Below are 20031 nucleotides of genomic sequence, written 5' to 3'. Positions count from 1 at the left end.
TAATATTCTCTTAAAATAAGTGTATCTGTCCTTGATCTGAGCAGATAAATAAGATTATTTGCCAATGGAATAAGATTTTTGCACTTAAAATAGGAACAACTCGTCTCCATCATTTTATTTCAGGATGTCTAATTATCTTATTTTAGGGGTCAAAATACTCATTCCATTGGCAGATAATATTATGTACCTGCTCAAATGAAGGACAAATACACACATTTTAAGAACATTTTACTTATTTTTAGATCTGTTTTTGCAGTGAGGGAGCAGTTTTCTGTCATCTGGTGAGGTTCACTGCTAAGAAAAGGCCCGACAACCCATTAAATACCAACCCTGGGGCAAAAGGTTAATTTAACAGAAGTATGTTGATGAATTAAACGTTTTGGGGACTGAAAACAGTCGTTTCAACAGAGTGAATACGTTTTTTTTAATCGTTTTTAATTGATTTGTTGAAGCGTTTGTCAGTTTTTGGTCTGGATCAGACTGAAATATCCGTCTGTGATGCATGGAAAGACTCTTTATGGTAACCATATGACCAGAACTGCCAGACTCCTGCACAGCTTTCTCCATCCAGGTGTTAAACAGCCTTTATGTGATTATTGCATTTAAAAAAAAAATCTGTTCTTACTCGATTTAACAGTTTTTTACTCCCCCAGCTTTAGATTCTGCTTCACATGGATGGTTGAGTGAATGTTTCAACAGCCCTAAACAGCCCCAAACGCGCGGTTATTTTTGGGTTAGTGCTGTCAAACGATTACAATCGCATCTAATCGCATAATGTCAGTAGTTAACTTAAAGATTAATTGCAAATTAATCACATATTTTATCTTTTTACTACTGAAATGTCTGAAGAAGCCTATTTGGGCATTTTTAATATGCAATTTTCCAATAAATGACAAGTAATGATCCTGAAAGAGGTAACTTCTGCTGCTATCACCAAGTGAATATATGTCAATACATATGTATGTATGCATATATATATATATATATATATATATATATATATATATATATACACACTCCGATTTTTTTTGTATTTTTATTCTTATTTTTTTCACATTTTCTTTTTGATCCACTGTATATAGGAAGATACACTGTATATAACTGATGCACCTTTTCCTACTTTTGGCACCTTCTCCTGACTATTGAGCCGATGTGACAAGTGAATTTCTCCATTGTGAGATCAATAAAGACTATCTTATCTTAATAAACATGCTTGTACAATAAATAGTTTATTTTAAGCACTTTTCAGAAATTGAAATGAAAACATCCTGGTGCCATAAAATGTTAAACTCTGGCCAATAATGGCTAAATCACTAATCATAATACCCTGATGTTTACACAATGTGTAAACAAATGTGTAAATAAATACCTATTTTCATGCCAAAATATTATTTTTGCCTATTATACAGATAAACATGGTATTACGCATCAACATAGCCAGTTTTCCTCTCCACTGTCGCTTCATGCATGCTCAGTATGAGGGATTGCTGCAAAGCCATCAACAATGCAGACGACTGTCCACTGTGGCTCTACGCTCTTTCAGGAGGAGTGAATGCTGCTTGGAGAGACTTGATGCAACCTGCTGGGTTTCCTTAGAGAGGAAACTTTCTCACCAACCTGGAGGATCTGATGGAGTCTGACTTTGGAAAGAGACTTGAGATGACGTGTTTCATGAATTGGTGCTATATAAATAGAATTGAATTGAATATAAATTAATACATTTTACATTTCAATAAAGCCGAAAGTTTTTTTTTTTTTTTTCACTCTCTCACATCTAATCCTGAGCTTTCACGCCTACAACAATAATTTCTTCATATTTCTTTCCATGCCTTTTTTAATCCACATTCACGCAGTTATTTTTAAAGCCTGGAAAAGGGTTTAAAATATCCAAATCATTCCAGCTACAGTCTCTACCGCACACTTAGCTTTCTTGGAATTATGGAAACCGTTGGCGTTACGGTATAAAAACGCATTAACGTGTTAAAACTGATTTTGAGTGAACTGGACTTGAGGCTAATAGCAGGAATGACTGCAGAGTTTCTGCAGTTGGCATCTTATGGGAAGGTTTGTTGTCACGTCCTCCAATCATTACAGCCAGTGGTCAGACAGCAGAACAATTTTATTTCCCAACAGTTTTGCATAGTAAACAGTTGCAGGTGCATTTTCACGCCTATGTCAGGAAAAACGATGGCAACAAAGCATCAGTTTGGGTAAACATCTTCATTTTAACTGAGGTATTAAACGTAACTCTTCATATGGACAAATACACATTTAAAAAAAAAAAAAAAGAGGGATCGTCTAAAAGCATTTAGTTTCACTTCCTTTAACATAATTTAAAAAGCACCAGTCAGCAAATAGTATAAAATTTAAAGTTGTAGGAATTTAAATTTTACTTTCAGCAAATCAAGAGACCCCCTTGGACCATCTTCCCTGTCCTCCCCGTTTATCACCAAAAACAACGCTTTCAATTGAAATAAGAATTTTGGATTAAGTTTTAATTAAAAGTCTTTATAACTTAAACAGATTAACTTTGTGGCGACCAAAAGTTTTCTTCTCAAACGTAGTGCAAAACATCTCCTAACCTGAAACCAGGGCAGAAATAATTAGAGAAACAGAGCCTGGGGAACCAAAAGCACCCGCTCCTCTTAAATTAGTTAAATCTGGAAACAGTAAAACACGAAAGGCTTTTAAAAACGGCACGATTAAAAAGGTAGAGAAAAAGGTTTTACCAACATTTAGAAGTCACATTTAAAAATTAAAGCCGAACCTTTCCTAAACAAAGCCTTTAAAAACAAATGGAGTTTCTCCCAATGCCATCATCCTTATAAATTATTCACATGTTGAGCAATGATCCTGCAGACTTTACTCCCAAGTTTGCTCTACATGCCGTTTGCACAGCCACGTATACCAAAAGGAAATCTAAATAACAGAAGATTAAACTAGATTTAAAAGTAATCCATGAAGTGTAAACTCTCCCACAGAAGCTTATGTAGGACATAACTAACGTGCAGCGACACATAAAAGCGAGACATAACGGGGACGTTTGCACTTCTAATGTAACAGCCGCGTTGCTGCAGAATGTCCAGCTGAAGATTCGGCCTCAGTGCAGCGAACGCGATGGGAGGAAGGCGACGGCGTTTGAGGCGCTTCAGCTCCTGATGCTGAAGGTTTTGTTCCTCCTGATGTTCAGCAGCGGGGGTTTGATCTTTGGCTTGTTGTCCGCCTTGCTCTGGGCTGCAGCGGGGGGGAACCGGCGCCTGTAGATGTCCGGGTACTGCTTCTGAAACTGAAGCAGAGACGACGGTAAGTTACAGAAAACAACCTATTGATTATGGCCGGGCGTCATTTAGGACAGTGATTCTTAACCATAGGGCAGCGGCCCAAAGTTGGACCGCCAGCGCCCCCTTGTGGGCTGCAAAAATCTTTTAGTTTTGCACCTGTGGGCTGCAAGGGCCGTGGGACTGCATGCAGCTTTCGACCATGTGGTGGCGGTAATGCATCACTCGGTTGTTTAAAAAGCGCCAATACACAGAGAATTAGACTGTCTACTTCGCAGCAAAATTGATTCTTCTGGTTCTGCCATGCAAAAATGGAGACTGCTGAAGCAATTTTACAATGGCTTTGCAGATTATAAGGCTATAGTTTCATTTGCACTTTAATTTCATTTAGTTTATTTATATTTATGGATTTATATTATTTGAATGCATTTATTTTATCACCCCTTTTTATTGATTTCATGATAGATAGATAGATAGATAGATAGATAGATAGATAGATAGATAGATAGATAGATAGATAGATAGATAGATAGATAGATAGATAGATAGATAGATAGATAGATAGATAGATAGATCATTTATTTTATTAATTTAAAGTAAAAATCCTACTATTGGTCTTTTTTTATTATGATTAAAAAGCCTGAATTGATCCTTGACATTTTTTCTTATTTTTTCTTGGTGTCTTGATGTATGTGTGCAGGTGTATGTAAACGTTTAATAAAAGTTTTTGAGATGATCCCCTTTTATCATGTCATTTTATTAGACAATTTTTTTTGCTTGCTATACAATAAGTGGATTTGCTTTATTATTGAATACAAATCAAACTGTAGAGTGTTAATTTTTAATGGGCCCCGGGCCACTTTGTACTATAAAAATTGGGCCTCAAAGTCGAAAAAGCCGAAGTGATTCTCCATAAACCTCAGCTTGATTTGATTTGACTCCAATATCGATTATTTATTACTTTCAAATAAATGCTCAAAGTCATTCACTTAACAAAACCAGCCAAATATTATATTTTTTGTTCAATTTATTGAACACTGATATTTTAACAGGAAAATAAAGTGCATTTGGTTCAAAGCATTTAACGTATCACAGAAACCAAAAATGTGTCCAAACGTCTGATTTTAGGGACGAAGGCGTTTCTAAAATCCTGTCGGCCATTCTGCTAATTCGTCTCACTTCCTCGCTGTGAACAGTAATGGCGCGCTGTAACAACGCCCCCTAGGGGTTGGGAGGTATATCGATATTGAAAGCCAGAATATTGATATTAAATCGTTTTTAAAAACATCAATATTAATCTTTGTATCGATTTTTATGCACAGCCTTAATATTGATGCTCCGGACACGTCTGTAGACTTTTGTTTTTTTCAGTGTGTGCATGTTTTGAAACCTTCGGCTTACATGTGACTTTATACTGGATTTTTTATTTATGTGGTTATTTTGTACTTTTCCCACAATATTAAAGTTTTCTGAAACATTTGAATTTTGGGTTTTCATGATCTTAGCCATAATCATCAAAGTGAGAGACAAAGGCTTGAAATATTTCACTCTGTATGTAATTAATTACTTTCTGAGACTCATTTTCACAGTATTTGTTGTTTTGAGGTTAAAATCCTGCAGAATTCCGGCTCCAAGCTAAAGTTAGCAAGTTTTAAAAGCTGCTGCCGACACAAAAGCTGAAACTACAGAGTCAGCGTTGGAAATTAAACTCAGAGAAACCTCGACCAGTCGGGTGTTTTCCTCTTTGGACCGAACCCAGAGCTCAGAGGAGAGCAGAACCGTCTTGGGTTCTGGTCATCAGACCCGTTTTGGTTCAGCTGCTCCGGGCAAACGGGCGTCTCTCACCTGCTTGAGTTTCTTGCGGCGGTCCTTCTCGTTGATGTTCTGGTCCGTCAGCAGGATCTCCAGCAGCTCCTCCATGGCCTTCTGGGAGGCCTCTGCTTTCTGCTGCTCAAACTCAGCGCCGCTTATTTGTTTGCAGAACGCATAAACCGGCATAGGAACACAAACTGGGTCACTGCGGCCAGCGTTTGGACCGGAGTCGACAGGGACCTGCAGTCAGGACAATTTAAACCAAAGGGGGGTAAAAAAAATAAAATAAAAAAAAATAAAAAATAAAATAATATATATATATATATATATATATATATATATATATATATATATATATATATATATATATATATATTTATTTATTTATTAGGGCTGGGCAACGGTTAAAATATTTAATCGCGATTAATCGCCCTGATTAATCACATTGTATTTACAAACTGCAAGAATGAATTCAAAAGTAGTGTAAAGAGCACTTTTATTTTAATGTTCTGCTGCCATATGAACAAAAGTGTTGTAACATTTGTAGCACTTATCAGTAACACATATTTACTGTAAAGCTCAACTTAAACATGTAAAACAAAAAATAGCAATAATAATAAATTAAAGCTTATTGCCACTGACAGGGAATTCTCTTTATGGGGAAAATATCTACCAAAAACAGGCAATTTCTGAGGTAACAGCAGGGAGCAGCATTACCATTTTATGTTCAATACCAAAGTTTAACTTGGCAGTGGTTACAACTAACTTGTTTCTGTAATATTCCATGCTGGAAGAACTTTAAACTGAAATGCTTGCTAACTCGATATGCTTGCGTTGCTTGCGTTTATTTGACATTGACACGCGGTTTTTTGTTGTTGCTTTCTCGCGTGCATATAGTGAATGGCAGGGAAAAACAGGCAAAAACACATGGATACTTTGAAACGAGAAGCGACTTCACCGACGGCGTCGATGCAGACCCCCCCCGCTCCGCTCCGCACAAAACTTGTTCCGGCCGCCAACTCACCGCCTCGCCTCGCCTAAGCTCGCTCGCGGTACCTGCGGGAAACACCGCCTTCAGCATGTCAGCTGTGTTTTTTTCCGGCCAGCACCTTTCTTTCTCTGAATCAGAGGTTTGGCTGACAGCGAGGTTATTGGCGCATTATCGCCACCTACTGTTCTGATTCAAACCCCTACACCGCAGCAACAGACCTTCACAAAATAAAAGCATGTGAGCAACATGCGTTAATGCGCGTTAAAGAAAATATCGCCGTTAATAGTCTAATGAGTTAACGCGAAATTAACGCGTTAACTTGCCCAGCCCTAATATATACATAAATGTCAATGTTAAATAAAATAAAATTGGTACAGGGATACTGGATATGGCATACTCTCTGCTTTACAACCTAAATTAAAATTAAATAGAGCAATAGCAGCCAACTTTTTCCAGCAGTGACCATAAGAGGTTTGTTTTTTTAGCTATCTTGATTGTTGTTGTTATGCCCCCGGAAGTAATTGAAACTTCACAACTTGTCCATTTGAGGCCAGAAAATAAACAGTGACATAATCGATTATGGCACGTTGCCGCATCCATGCTGAATTGTGCATGCCTCGCATTGCAATGAATCGCTGAATCGTGAATTATTGTTGACACCCCTAATATATATATGCGTACCTGTATGGAGCGCAGGTATTGTATGTGGTCCCTGATGGCGGTGAGCAGGTAGTCTGGGACTGACAGGATGCTTTGCTGATGGTCCATCAGAAATGACAGCAGTCGGGTCGCCAGCAGCTCATCCAGGTCACACTCCTCAGCGCTGCTCAGGACACAGCCTGAAAACGTGTGAACCATCTACAAAAAACAAGCAGTAAGGACATTATAGAACATTAAAATCCCCGACATTGTTGTTTTCTGATGAACCAACGCAGCAGAGAATAAGTCAACATGCTGAAGAGGATATTTCTACACACTTTTGCAGAATTAGAGAGACATTTCTGCTCATTGTTCTTGGATTTAGGGTTGGACTTTGACTAGGCCATTATAAAACTTTATGTGCTTTCCAGCAGCACGTGGTCCTGCCCCTATACAAATCTTTTAAAGAAAACAATTGTTTTCTTGTACAATAATTAGGGCTGTGCATTGACTTTCAATATCAATATACCTCCCAACCCCTAGGGGGCGTTATCGCAGCGCGCCATTACTGTTCACAACTAGGAAAAGCAGTGAGACGAATTAGCAGAACGGCCGACGGGAATTTAGCACTGAGCTATATTATTCACTGGAGTGCTGATTTGCCTGAAAAACTGAAGTCACTGGCCGCCATCTTGCTACTCCCTACTCTCACAGAATCCCACAGGATTTGGTCGCAACAACAAGCAGTTTTCTGGCTGTGTGAAAACGTTTCACAGGTAATTCTACAGTCAGTGGATGTATTAACACTATAAACTACTAGGAAATTATGTGCTGAAATATTTTCATGTTATTCATAAAAAAATAAATAAAAATTATATATATATATAAATAAATGAATAAAATGCAAAATATTTCAGCACATGACTTTCACAGTACTTGATAGTTTTAGTACATAACATAAAAGTATATGGCATTTGACATTTTAAAAGTCTTAAGCCCCCCCTGAACATGAGAAAATCCTCGTTTTTCGATGCTGTAGCGCACATATTCCCTAGTTACTGGAGGAAAATAGGGAGTACCAATATGGCGGCTGGTGGCTTCAAAGCAACTTGTTCTAATAGCACTCCAGTGTATTATATAGCTCAGTGGATTTTAGAAGCTCTTTCGTCCCTAAAATCAGACGTTTGGACACATTTCTGGTTTCTGTGATACGTTAAATGCTTTGAACCAAATGCACTTTATTTTCCTGTTAATATATCAGTGTTCAACAAATTGAACATAAACATAATATTTGCCTGGTTTTGTTGACTGAATCACTTTCAGCATTAATTTGAAAGTAATAAATATTTATATTGGAGTCAAATCAAATCCCAAACGTCTGATTTTAGGGACGAAGGCGTTTCTAAAATCCTGTCGGCCGTTCTGCAAATTCGTCTCACTTCCTCTTCCTCGCTGTGAACAGTAATGGCGCGCTGTAATAACGCCCCCTAGGGGTTGGGAGGTATATCAACATTGAAAGTCAGAATATCGATATTAAATAGTTTTTACAACATTGATATGAATCTTTGTATCGATTTTTATGCACAGCCCTAGTGGCTATATACCTCATGTACCACCAGCTATACTCCTTTCTCCTCGTCTATAAAGGCCTGATTTCTTTATGCGTGATTAATAAAAAAGCCCTGTTCTGTTCTTCTCTTGTGACGGCGCGGTCCATCAGATCACGAGAAGAGGAAGAAAATTAACGACTGGCTTTAAAAGACAAACTGCACTGATGTGACGAGACATCTCTTGATTCTGTCTTGTCACCAGCAGGAGGGCGGAGGATGCCAGAGACAGCTCACCAGGGTCCGGGTGCCGATGGCCGGGTGCAGGGCAGGCATGTCCACGTTCTGGCTGATGCGGGACATCATCCTCATGAGGAGCTGCAGCTTCCTGCGGGACGCGGGGGGGAGGAGCAGGGTGCAGAGCTGCAGCGCCTCGACGGCCACGCGCTCGCACTGAGGCCGGAGGACACCTGCGTGCACAGAAGCCGGGTCAGTGACGGGACGCCTGTGGAGGCGACTCTGTGGTCAAAGTTATGAGGAAAAAAACAAAAACCAACAAAAACCACATCTATTCATGACAACTGCTACGATAACTAACCGGATAAATGAATAGATGGATGAGATTAATCAGCAATGATGGAGTCAGTTGGGTCAGATTTGAGAATCTAAGGTTGAACCGGATGGTCTCTAACGCTGTGGGGGGGGGGGGGGGGGGGGGGGGTTCAGGTCTTTAAACAGGATTTTACAGCAAATGTCTGTGTTTCAGAGTAATAGACGTGAAGAAAACTGTGAGATCGCTCCGGCTGCGCTGAAGTATACCTAAGTATAACCTAGGGCTGGGCGATAAATCGATTTATATTCGATTAATTCGAATTTACAATTCATTTTTGGAAAATCTGGATTTCATTTTGCCAATACACTCATTGGGTTTCCATGAAGAGAACAGCATGTGATGCTGAATATATGTTTAGGCAAAATTATTGTCAAAATATTGTTAAGTGGAAACTTTTTTTACCATAATACGAGGTACTTCATTTACTTATTTACTTTTTTTAACTTAGTTTGAAGTTCACAAGTGCAGTGAAGCCTGTTCTTAGCTCAATGTGTAATACCACTAGCAGCAAATGTTTTGTTATATTTTCATTGTTTATAATGGCATGGCTGCCATCTTGTTTTACAAGCATTTTCACAGCTTGTTTTTAGTTGCACTTTGAATTCAGGTCAACTCCCTGACGAAATGCTTGACATAAAAAGCAAGGTTTTAAAATAATTTCTTTAATTTCTTTTTATGAAACAAAAAGGAGGAAAAAAAAAATCGATTAATCAGATTTGGTATGATAAAATCTGAGATTTATTTTTTAATCCATATCGCCCAGCCCTAGTATAACCCCCGACAAACAAAGACGCTGTAATGGTGGTGATGGTGAAGCTCACAGCGTTAAAAAGTGGCGGTTTTACCTTATCTACTAAGATTAAGGCAAAAAAAAAAAAAAAAAAAAAAAAAAAAAAAAAAAGGTTGACAAAGTTATTTCAAGGCAAATGGATGTTAAAGCCCAAGTTAAAATAGCAAACTTATACCAAAGTTAAACCATATAACTTGATTGAGATGTTTTCATGCTGCCATCGAGCTTCCAAGGTAAAGTATTTACGGTTAAATTCTGTATCAGGAGTGTTAATTTTACTTTTCTCATTAAACGCTTCGTGCAAAACCCGAGTCCTGGTGACTGATCGTAGCTGACGACAGAAAACGTTCAGATATCCAAAACACCGCAGAGCCAGGGTGGATCATCAGCCTTTAATTTAACCATTAAACAAACAGCGTTTATGAAGTAGAACTGAGTTACCTTCATACCGACCATCACTGCTGTGTTCAGCTGCTTTTACATTTTAATAGACTCCTTTTAGCTTTCAGGAGAGGAATAAACGCCCTCTGACTAAATTAAACATTTAATCATTTTACCAATATTTTTTTTAACTAAATCACTCTGACCACGTTGCCTTCATAATGCAACATCCTGGGATCTTCTTGTCGGAGGTTAAGAGGGAGAAGCTGCTGCAGGTAAGGAGCGCTTCATTTTGGGACAAATGGCGACGGCTGATTGGTCGGTTACTGCCGAGCCTCAAAGACTGATTGACAGGCGGCGTCTGGTCAATTATACATGGGTTTGATGACTGTAATATTAATAAGGATTAATAATTGATGATTTAAGAAGGGTAAAAATATTTGACGCAATATATCTAATGTAAAACGCAAATAGAAAACAGATAAAGTATTTATTTCAATATTATACTCCTTTAACAAACTTCTTGGTTGAACAGAAGCCAATTTAAATTTAATCTGACATGTTTATGAATAATTTTATGCTAAGATAGAAATGTCATAAAGTAATACGGCGGTTCTTAACGAGGTCGGTCACTCTGACCAAATCAGAAACTTACGAATCCTCGCAGCTCCTCAAACATCCCGCTGTAGCGTTTCATGGAAAACAAACCTTAAAGCACAAGTACCCACAATGCACTGCGCTCAAACAGAGACCTTAACATGACCGCGAGCTGAGGAAACACACGCAGACCCAGGGTGGTGTTTGTGAGGACGTTAGTAGAGGTTAGGGGTCAGACACGGCGTGGACACACAGACAGGTAGGCGGCAGGAGGGCTTACTGTGCTCGGCTTTGGGTTGGGGGAGCTGGAAGGTGCTGGCGGCCACACAGACAGGCAGCTTGAGCCGGGAAAGGCGCCGAGGCGGCTCGGACACATCCAGAGAGCTGAAGCAGCGCCGGACGACAGCGGGCGCAGGGAACGCCCAAAGGTTAGAGGTCGTGGAGGCGGGGTCGGGCCTGCCGGGTGCCCGGGCGACGCCGGACGAAAGAGGGCGAGGATGATGGGACGAAGAGGAGGAGTGATGGGGCAGGGATGGAGCGTTCACATCCAGGCAGCTGGCGGCGCGACCGCACCACTTGCTCTCTTCTCTGGCCTCTCTGACGACGTCCAGACAGCTGCCCGCACGGCGAGGCCGCAAAGCGGGCGCCGTATGTCCCGGAGCGTTTCCACCAATAAGCTGCTCCGCTTTGAACGCAAACGTGGAGTTTAAGCAGCTCTCCTGAGCGGAGGAAGCGGAGCTTTGCTGCTGCGGGTCGCTGCAGCCGGAGCCGGACGGCAGGCTCTCCCTGGACGGCAGGCTCTCCCCGGACGGCAGGCTCTCCCTGGACGGCATGCTCTCCCTGGACGGCAGGCTCTCCCCGGACGGCAGGCTCTCCCCGGACGGCAGGCTCTCCCTGGACGGCATGCTCTCCCCGGACGGCAGGCTCTCCCCGGACGGCATGCTCTCCCCGGACGGCATGCTCTCCCCGGACGGCATGCTCTGCCTGGACGGCAGGCTCTCCCTGGACAGAAACAGCTGCCGCCGGCGGAGAGAAGGCGAGCGGTCCAGGACCGTCTCCAGGGAGCAGCTTCTGCCGCGCGTCTTCGCCGAGATGACGGCGCTCTGGGAGCCGTCTCCGCCTTCCTTCGCCGCCTCCAGGCGCGTCTGAAGCTTCCTGCCGAGGACGTCTCCCATGGGCGACTCCGCCTCGTCGCAGGAGCCCTGCCGCAGCAGCGACAGCAGGAGGCACTCTGTGGAGCGGAACGACGACTTGGCCGGCGGCGGCACGCAGGGGGGGTCCGAGCTCTTGCGCTTTCCACGCCGCGGCGCACCGGGCGCCCTGACATAGCCGCTAAACACTGAAAGCAGATGCAGACAGGAGGAGGGAGGGAGGCAGGCGGAGAGCGGAGCAGCCCGGGTACAGGGTCAGTGCAAGCAGAGAGTGAAGGAGGGGGGGGGAGGAGAGGGGTTCGGTTAATTCAGACTGTTACCGTACAAACAAACGTCAGCCGGTCACAGACGACACAGAAAACAAAGAGCAGGCGGAGGACAACCAGAACCTCTGTTAGGAGTGGAGCTGTTAGACGAGCTGCAGTCCTGACAGGCGGGACACCAGCAGCACGGCTCACACTGCAAAAACGCAACTAAAATTAAGTAAATTATTCTTGAAATTAGTGCATTTTTTTTCTTGATTTTAGCAGGTAAATAAGATTATTTGCCAATGGAATAAGAGTTTTGCACTTAAAGTAGGAACAATTCATCTCCATCATCTTATTTCAAGTGCAGAATAGCTAAATATCTTATTTTAGGGGTAGAACTACTAATCCCATTGGCAAATGGTCTTATTTAGCTGCTCAAATCAATGAAAAATAGACTAATTTCTAGAAAATGTTACTTACTTTTAGTTCCCTTTTTGCAGTGCAGCGACAGCGGCAGAGCTAAAGGACACCTACCCAGCACGTTGATGAACAGTTCGTACAGTTCGTACGTCAGCAGCGGCTGTGGAAGGCTGTAGAAGTAATCGGACACCGTTTTGAAGACGTCTCTCTCAAAGCCGGGGTAGGACGGCTGGTCGCTGTCATACTTTGGCCCTGGGGGTGAAAAGGAACCCGTCAGCGGCTGCTGTTAGAGATTTAAATCACATTATTACACCTTCACCTGACCTAAATATTAGAACAGAGACCACCAGGTGCTACTGATACGCTGCAAAAAGGGAACTAAAAGCACAACTTTCTTGAAATTACTGTATTTGTCCTCATAATGAGCAGCTAAACAACATTATCTGCCGGTGGAATAAGTATTTTGACCCCCTAAAATAAGATAATTAGATAAAATGCAACTGAAAAAAGATGAGAGATGAGTTGTTCTTATTTTAAGTGTGAAAATCTTATTTCATTGGCAGATCATTAAACTTGCCTCCTCAAATCAAGGACAAAAACACTAATTTCAAGAACATTTTACTAATTTTACTTCCCTTTTTTGCGGTGCAGGGTTTTAGTTTTGCTTTATTTTTCTTTTTAAATAATCAGCAAAAAAAAACCCTCCTCTCGCATTCTTTTAAACTCATCTTTTAAAGTAAATAAAACTGAATGATAAAGAAATTAGCATTAAGTTACTGCTTCAACCAAACACTGTCCTTTAGCATCATCACTGTCTGGGCTCCATCCAACCGGCTAAAGATCTTCTACACTTGCAACATATTTATCCAACAAATATTACGCTAATAATATTGTAAAGGACAGTTTGGAAAACGATGACGATATATTGTTCTACCCTCACTTATCAGTCAGTGTGTTGTTAAATAAAACCTCATTCTGCATTTTCTTACAGGATCAACAAACACTGGAGCAACAGCAGCATCCTAACCAGCTACTCAACAGCCAAACAGCAGTGGCCTTCAAAATAAAAGCACGTTTGGATTTGCACTGTAAAAAGGGAACTAAAAGTCAGTCAAATTTTCTTGACATGAATGTATTTGTCCCTGATTTGACCAACTAAATAAAATTATCTGCCAGTGGAATGAGTATTTTGACCCCTAAAGATAAGATAATAAGATTTACTGCACTTAAAATAAGATGATGGAGATGAGTTGTTCCTATTTTAAGTGAAAAGAATCTTATTCCATTGGGACATCATTTAAACTTGCAACTCAATTCAAGGACAAATGCACTAATTTCAAGAAAATTCTACTTACTTTAAGCTCCTTTTTTGCAGTGTGTATGTAGAGTTAACAACTTAATGAAAGTTTAATTTTAGATATTTCTCACTGATCACCAGTCATGTGGCCTGAAGCGGGTTGTTAAAAGGCCCGGTTTGATAATTGGCTCGTTATGACGTGTGAAGTGCTGATTGGTCGGCTGCTACTTACAGTTCGCCAGGCTCTTCATGGCAGACAACACCCAGTGAGGAAGGTCACCTGGAAAGACCGACAGGTTAGACTGATCACAGGTGAGCATTTGGCTGAAAAGTATCCAACTTTGGTTGGTGCTTCAGAGATAATTAGATAAATATTTGGTCTATTCAGTCCAGTTTATTCAGATAAAAGTTTACTTTTTCCTTTCACGAATGCAGAATATGTGAAAGCTTTTACTGTACAGTTAAGGCCAAAATCATCTATATCTCAGGCAGATTAGGATTAAAAATGATTTTCTTTAAACCTAAAAGTTTCTCTCCATGTGGATTTATGTTGATTTCAACTGACCCCTTTATTTAAGCGGCCTGTCTCATGAGAAGCAGAAATATGTACAATTGTGGACACATTTTAGGGTTTTCATTTATGTTTTATACAAAATAAGAGGTTGAAATTACCAATACCCTTCTCAAGAATAAATAGATAAACCCTTAATGCCATTATCGAACCCTTCTTGTAATTTCTGGCCAGCTTTTACATGTTTCCAGGTATTTATCTTTAGTAATGAGCAATTCCTTGAGGTTGCAAGGCCTTTCTATGACAGCACCAGTGGCTCTCAGTTTCAAGAAGGTTGGCGACTCCTGCTTTGGAGCAACATTTGCCTGGGGTGTGAATAATTTCGGTCTCGACTGGATACAGTTCAGCACTTACTGCTCTTGTCATCCAGAGTCACCACTCCATGTTTGTTGACTTTGGTCATGTTATGGATGATGTTCTGGGGATTTATGCAGCGCTGGTCCAGAACCTCGTGGAGAGACGCGACGTCCAGGATTCTCTGCAGGCTGAGGCGGCAAAAAACAGAAACAAACTTTGACCTGGAGACGTTAGAGCTTTCCTTAAACCTTCACAGTTTTAGACCGATTTGGATTGAGGGGGAAGTAGCGTGACATTAAAGGGGCCGTGTGACGACCAGGTGCAGGTCTGTGTGTCTTTACTGCGTCAGCGTGACGTCTCTCCAGATCTCCTCTTCGTCCTCCGCGGTCAGCTCTCGTCTCTGTGGCTGCTGCTCCTCCGTCGGCTCACTCGCTTCGTCTCGTGGAGTTTGGCCGGCAGGATCTACGTTCTCCTGAAAACACGTAGGAACATAATCCACCGAGTCGTTTCTGCTCACTCTATCGGTAAAAACGTAGCTGAGCCGTTTCAGGCTGTGTTCGACCCAGGCTGGCGTTATTTTTCACATTTAAGCGATATACATAAAAACCCCGGCGGGTCCTTCTAACCGTGGGCTCCTTGTCCTGCTTCTTGAGGTTTCTAAACTTGAAGAAACCTTCCCGGTCCCTAAGCGACGGCCTTTTCCTTATGGTCCTGGAGCCTTGTGCTGGAGCCGGACAGGGGATGGGTTTCAGGGGTGACGTGGACGGGAATCTGGAAATTCACACAAACAACTTAACTTTGACTAAAGTTAGGTTGAATTTCTACATTTAGAGAAGCACTGAGCGGACAACTGAAAGAGTTTCTCCAAAAACAAACCTGTACAGAACTTGGTTGTCCTCCAGATCCTCGGTTCCCCAGCGGCCCTTCACGTCTTCGATCACGTGGTTCTTCAGGAACTTCTTCAGGAGCTGAACCGTTTGCTGCCTGGTGACGTCGGGGCCGAAGTTGCTGTTGCTCTGGAGCAGCTGGTGCAGCCAGTCCACGGCGGCGGAGGCGGTGAAGCAGGAGGCGTGGTGCCTGAAGTTCTGCCGGTGCTTCCGGAGAGGCATGCCGGCCCGGAACAAGCGCGTCACCTCATTCCACTGAAAGAGGACAAAGACGGACATCAGGACGCTGAGACACGGTACAAAACGAGACCGCTGGGTTTGTGTGGACGCTTCACAGAAGAGCGTATGACTAAAACCGACAGAGGCTAATTGCAGCTACAGCTTCGCCATAAACCCCAAATAAGGCAAAGAAATAACAGGATGTTTTGGTTCCTGTGTATCGTGAGGTTTAAACCAAACTGGCATGACGGCAGGCAGCAAATATCTCCAGCTTCTCCCTGCAGCCGAGGTGTCGTGAAATTACCGATCCAAGAATGTTTCTCAGAGAGAATTTCCTCAGTAAACAAGGTTTTAAAACTATAAATGTACCACAGGACTGGGCTACCTTCAGTTCAAACAGGAAAGCAAAAACAATTCTCTCCACTGTTGCAAAAATACTCAAATGTAACAATTATTACAGGTATGATAACTTCTGACACACAGGCGTGAGCAGAAATGTGGAATAAATGCAGAACGCTACAGAAAAGCAAAGAAAATTAGTCACTGCAGCACATTCTTGAGTATTTCAATAGAACGACTTTAAAGTATTTATTGTTTTCATATTGTTTTAAATTAAACTGTGCCAATATTTACTTTAGCATCTTTTAAAGTGAGACCTTTTACATTCTTGTTTTACGGTTGCTGAAACTTCTATTTTTTATCCCTAGTTAACAGAATATAGAGTTTTTAAACCAATCTGTCAGTATGACTGAATTGGGGTCAGTCTCTGCCTCATGAGGAGGAGTTTAAGTTTTTTGTTTACTAGTGACTGTAGGAAGGAGCAAGAGATGGACAGACGGGTTGGGGCTCCATCTGCAGCAATCCGAGCGCTACTCCGCTCTGTTGCGGTGATGAAAGAGGTTCTCAAAAGAGAAAATCTCTGGATTTACTGTTCCGTCTACATTCCGATCCTCGTTTATGGTAAAACGGCTTGTGAACTAAAGAACACGATCCTGGATACAAGCAGCCAAAATGAGTGCCTTCCAGAAGTTAGAGGGTAGGGTCGGGAGAAAAAAAAAAAAAACACTTTGATTTCATCAATGACATTTTGCTATTTATTAATATTTAATTTTTGGAAAATCTGAATTTTATTTTTACCGATGGTCGCATTGGACTTCCATAAACAGAACAGCAGTAATGTTGAATATATGTTTAGGAAAATATATTGTATAGACTAGGAGGAACCCTTTTTACCATAATACGAGGCTTTACTTTTTAGTTAGTTTGAAGTTACATAGGTGAAGTGAAATCTGTCCTCAGCTCATTGTGTAATATGACTAGCAGCAAACATTTTGCTATATTTTCATTACAGCAGGGTCGCCACATTGTTTTACATGCATGTTTCACAGCTTGGATTTAGTTGCACTTTGAATTTAAGTCAACTCCCAAACAAAATGCTTGACATAAAAGTAAATTTGTTTAAATAATTTGTTTTTATGAAACAAAAAGGAGGAAGAAAAATAAATAAATCGATTAATCAGATAGGCCCCTAGTTGCCTCCCTTTGCGGGTCTTCCAGGCACGTCCCACTGGGAGGAGACCCAGGGCAAGACCCAGAACTCCCTAGAGGGACTTTAAAACGGGGTTCCCTCCATTCTGGCCGGGGAACCCCTTTGGATCCCCCAGAATGGAGGATGGCGCTGGGTCTGGGTTTCTCTCCTGGACCTGCTGCCCCTGCCACCCGATCTTGGGTAGGAGAATTAACTGAATTAAGGAGTGTAACCTAGAAATGCCATTTTATTACTGCCGACTGATTAACTACCATTTCACCAATGCCTTAAAAAAAATTTAAATCACAAAATCATTTTGGTAACACACTTCAAAGCTGACTTACTGACTTTGCTTTGAAAAATGTTCTAGGAAATGTGAAAATATATACTTTCAGCCATGGAAGTCAACATTTTCCAATAATAAACAAACACACATACCAACACATCCCTGTTCTTACTTGTCTGTTACTTTCCTCCGTGATTTTTCTCCACCTTTAAAACTTTTAATCGGATCATAATACCATGCTGATCGCCATTGCTAATGTTTGTTAGCACTCCATAAACAATGGTTGTACAACTGGTTTAAATCTAGGATTGTTGCTTTAAACCGATATTTTTTTACTTTATGATGAAAAAATATAGCAAGCTTTTTTAAACATTGCCAAACAACTACAACAAATAAAAAAGTGCAATATTAGCAAAGGTTGCGAGCATTCAGTAGGCGAAACGTGATTTTAATCCTGAATATCTGCTTTGAGTCTCACAGAAAAGTTACGAACGTTTTAGTGAACAAGTAAAAGAAACAAGCGTCGTTTTCGATTCTATTTGTATTCAGAAAACGTTTATCAAGGGAGAAAATTTAACTGTTTATTTGTTTCATAGAGAGACAATTTCACACCATCCGAAACGTTTCCGTTGGTGAAAAACTTAGCAAGGAAGGTCTCCTTCTGTCGCCAAGCAACAATACTCACCAATTTCGTAGCTCGATAGGGTCCAGGAGTAACAATATGAGTGTTCATGTTTAATAATGACACCGCGGGGAGATTTCCACCTTATCTGGAGTACAGAAACGGCGTAATGTCCATTCTTTAGTAAAACATTTGCCGATGTTTTGCTACCAGCTAACTAGCTAGCCGGAGCAGCTACTGGGTGGCTGGCTGCTCCCCGTCTGTTCAAAATTACGAGCCGTCCACTCCTGGCAGCTGATTGGACGGCACCGAGAGCACGTGACATGCAGTCTGCTGCAGTCGCCGCTTCTGGCAGCTGATTGGACGGCACTGGGATCACGTGACATGCAGTTGACTGCAGAGGACAGTAAAAGGAAAAAAAAACAACACACAAAATCTAATAAAGAAGTGAGGAAATTTCCAAAAAAAAAGAGAAATGACTAAAAAATAAACATATATCCCTGCTTTTCTGTTTTAACATTTTCTATCTATTGGCAGTAATTAAATTGAATAAGTTGCATTTTATTCTGCAGTGGTAGTACTTTTGTTTCCTCCATATCTCTTGAGTTAACTTTAGGAAGACATCTTTAAAAAGTTCATGTTGTCCAATCCTTCTGTTTAATTTGATTTAATTGTCTTTGTAAAGTGTATTGAGACGACATGCATTGTGATTTGGCGCTAAGTAAATAACCTGAATTGAATAAACTCAATATTCTTTAGTATGTTGCACATTAAAAATATCAACATTTGCTACATACGCCTGCAAATAGTAGTCCTACCTGCTGCAATTTACTACAAAATAACTAATACCGTCTATAGCCCAATAAATACTCCTAAATGATCCCTTCTGACTGTTGTTGTTTCATTAGTTTATTGTTAGATACATCGGTTTTGTTGGCGTCTGTATTTTGTACATGGACCATGTGTTAGCTTGATGCATTTGCCAGACTACTTTGAAGGGTAACTCATGAGGTTAAGCCCTTATTTAGTTGTTTGCTTCTCCCTAAAACATACTAGAATTAAATTCTTTGTTTAATTTAAATTCATAGAATCAGAAATGATGGTTTAGCCACTATTCTCTTTCAGGACTCCTTCAGGCAAGGCGCTGCTGTGGTGTCACTGAAAGCATCCAACTCATTTACATTTGCTTGGTGGGGCATTCACTGAAGAGGAACAGGGGGAAATTGTTTAAAGAGAGACACAAAAGAATGTTGGGGGCTGCAAAACGCGAGATTGGCCACAAGACAATCAATGCAATCAGCACAGTAAAAACTTTTTGGTTTGTGTGTTTCTTCCCCTCTTTGGTCCCTGATAAAAACCTGAGGTTTTGATTAGAGTATGAATAAGAGAACCCATTAAATGTTCAACTTTTTTGAAAATACTGTTCACCCTGTCATTATTATTGTGAAATTTGTATTTATCGTAAGAAATTAAAATGGTTTATTTAGGATTAAATGCCCCCCAAAACATGTTTTACTCAATAAACAAAAGACATAAAGAAAAATATGTATTCAAAGAGGAAAAAGCTGGGGCACCCCCATGATGAGGGGCTTCCTTTAGTCATCTAGCCTCAGCCTGACAGTGTGTTGTGGAAGCTGCATGGCACAGGACAGGAAGAATCAAGCACGGGTGGTGAGGACAGAATCAAGAATCAAGAAGATTTAATTTGTCACCACATGTTACCGCGGCAAAATTACTCTTTAGGTTCCGCCGGTTCACATTGCAGTTCCCATTACACAGAAAGAAGGCAAAAACTAACAAATAAACAGGCAATGAACAAGGGTTAAACATTTTTTTAGAGTTCAGGAGAGTCACAGA

General features: G+C 41.0%; 1 protein-coding gene across 3 annotated transcripts; it reads right to left on the bottom strand.

Annotated features, from left to right (window-relative positions):
• Nucleotides 1-2101: 2101 nt before the first annotated feature.
• On the bottom strand, nucleotides 2102-18459 carry depdc1a (DEP domain containing 1a). Of its 3 annotated transcripts, XM_036140814.1 has the most exons (12): nucleotides 18238-18459; nucleotides 15509-15774; nucleotides 15259-15403; nucleotides 14974-15104; nucleotides 14690-14820; nucleotides 13997-14044; nucleotides 12582-12719; nucleotides 10929-11987; nucleotides 8565-8737; nucleotides 6763-6939; nucleotides 5124-5330; nucleotides 2102-3286 (listed from the first exon to the last, which is right to left on the bottom strand). In XM_036140814.1, the coding sequence occupies exons 1-12, from the start codon at nucleotides 18283-18285 to the stop codon at nucleotides 3149-3151; spliced, it is 2661 nt and encodes an 886-aa protein (XP_035996707.1). In that variant the 5' UTR covers nucleotides 18286-18459; the 3' UTR covers nucleotides 2102-3148. The 3 variants fall into 3 exon arrangements, with proteins under 3 accessions (XP_035996707.1, XP_035996709.1, XP_035996710.1); XM_036140816.1 differs by lacking the exon at nucleotides 10929-11987 and having other exon boundaries at nucleotides 18238-18456; XM_036140817.1 differs by lacking the exons at nucleotides 12582-12719; nucleotides 13997-14044; nucleotides 14690-14820; ... (2 more) ...; nucleotides 15509-15774; nucleotides 18238-18459 and adding an exon at nucleotides 12189-12329.
• Nucleotides 18460-20031: the final 1572 nt, after the last annotated feature.

Source organism: Fundulus heteroclitus, chromosome 9, assembly GCF_011125445.2.
Source record: "Fundulus heteroclitus isolate FHET01 chromosome 9, MU-UCD_Fhet_4.1, whole genome shotgun sequence".
Classification (NCBI taxonomy): Eukaryota; Metazoa; Chordata; class Actinopteri; order Cyprinodontiformes; family Fundulidae; genus Fundulus; species Fundulus heteroclitus.
This window is presented reverse-complemented; position numbering and strand designations above follow the sequence as displayed.

Bases quoted from the DNA above. Each gene is read 5' to 3' on its own strand.
- depdc1a (XM_036140814.1), bottom strand. From the start codon at position 18,285: ATGAACACTCATATTGTTACTCCTGGACCCTATCGAGCTACGAAATTG. The intron at 15,775-18,237 runs GTGAGTATTGTT...GTCCTCTTTCAG, and splicing joins CCTATCGAGCTACGAAATTG to TGGAATGAGGTGACGCGCTT. The intron at 12,720-13,996 runs GTAAGTAGCAGC...TTTCACCCCCAG, and splicing joins CATGAAGAGCCTGGCGAACT to GGCCAAAGTATGACAGCGAC.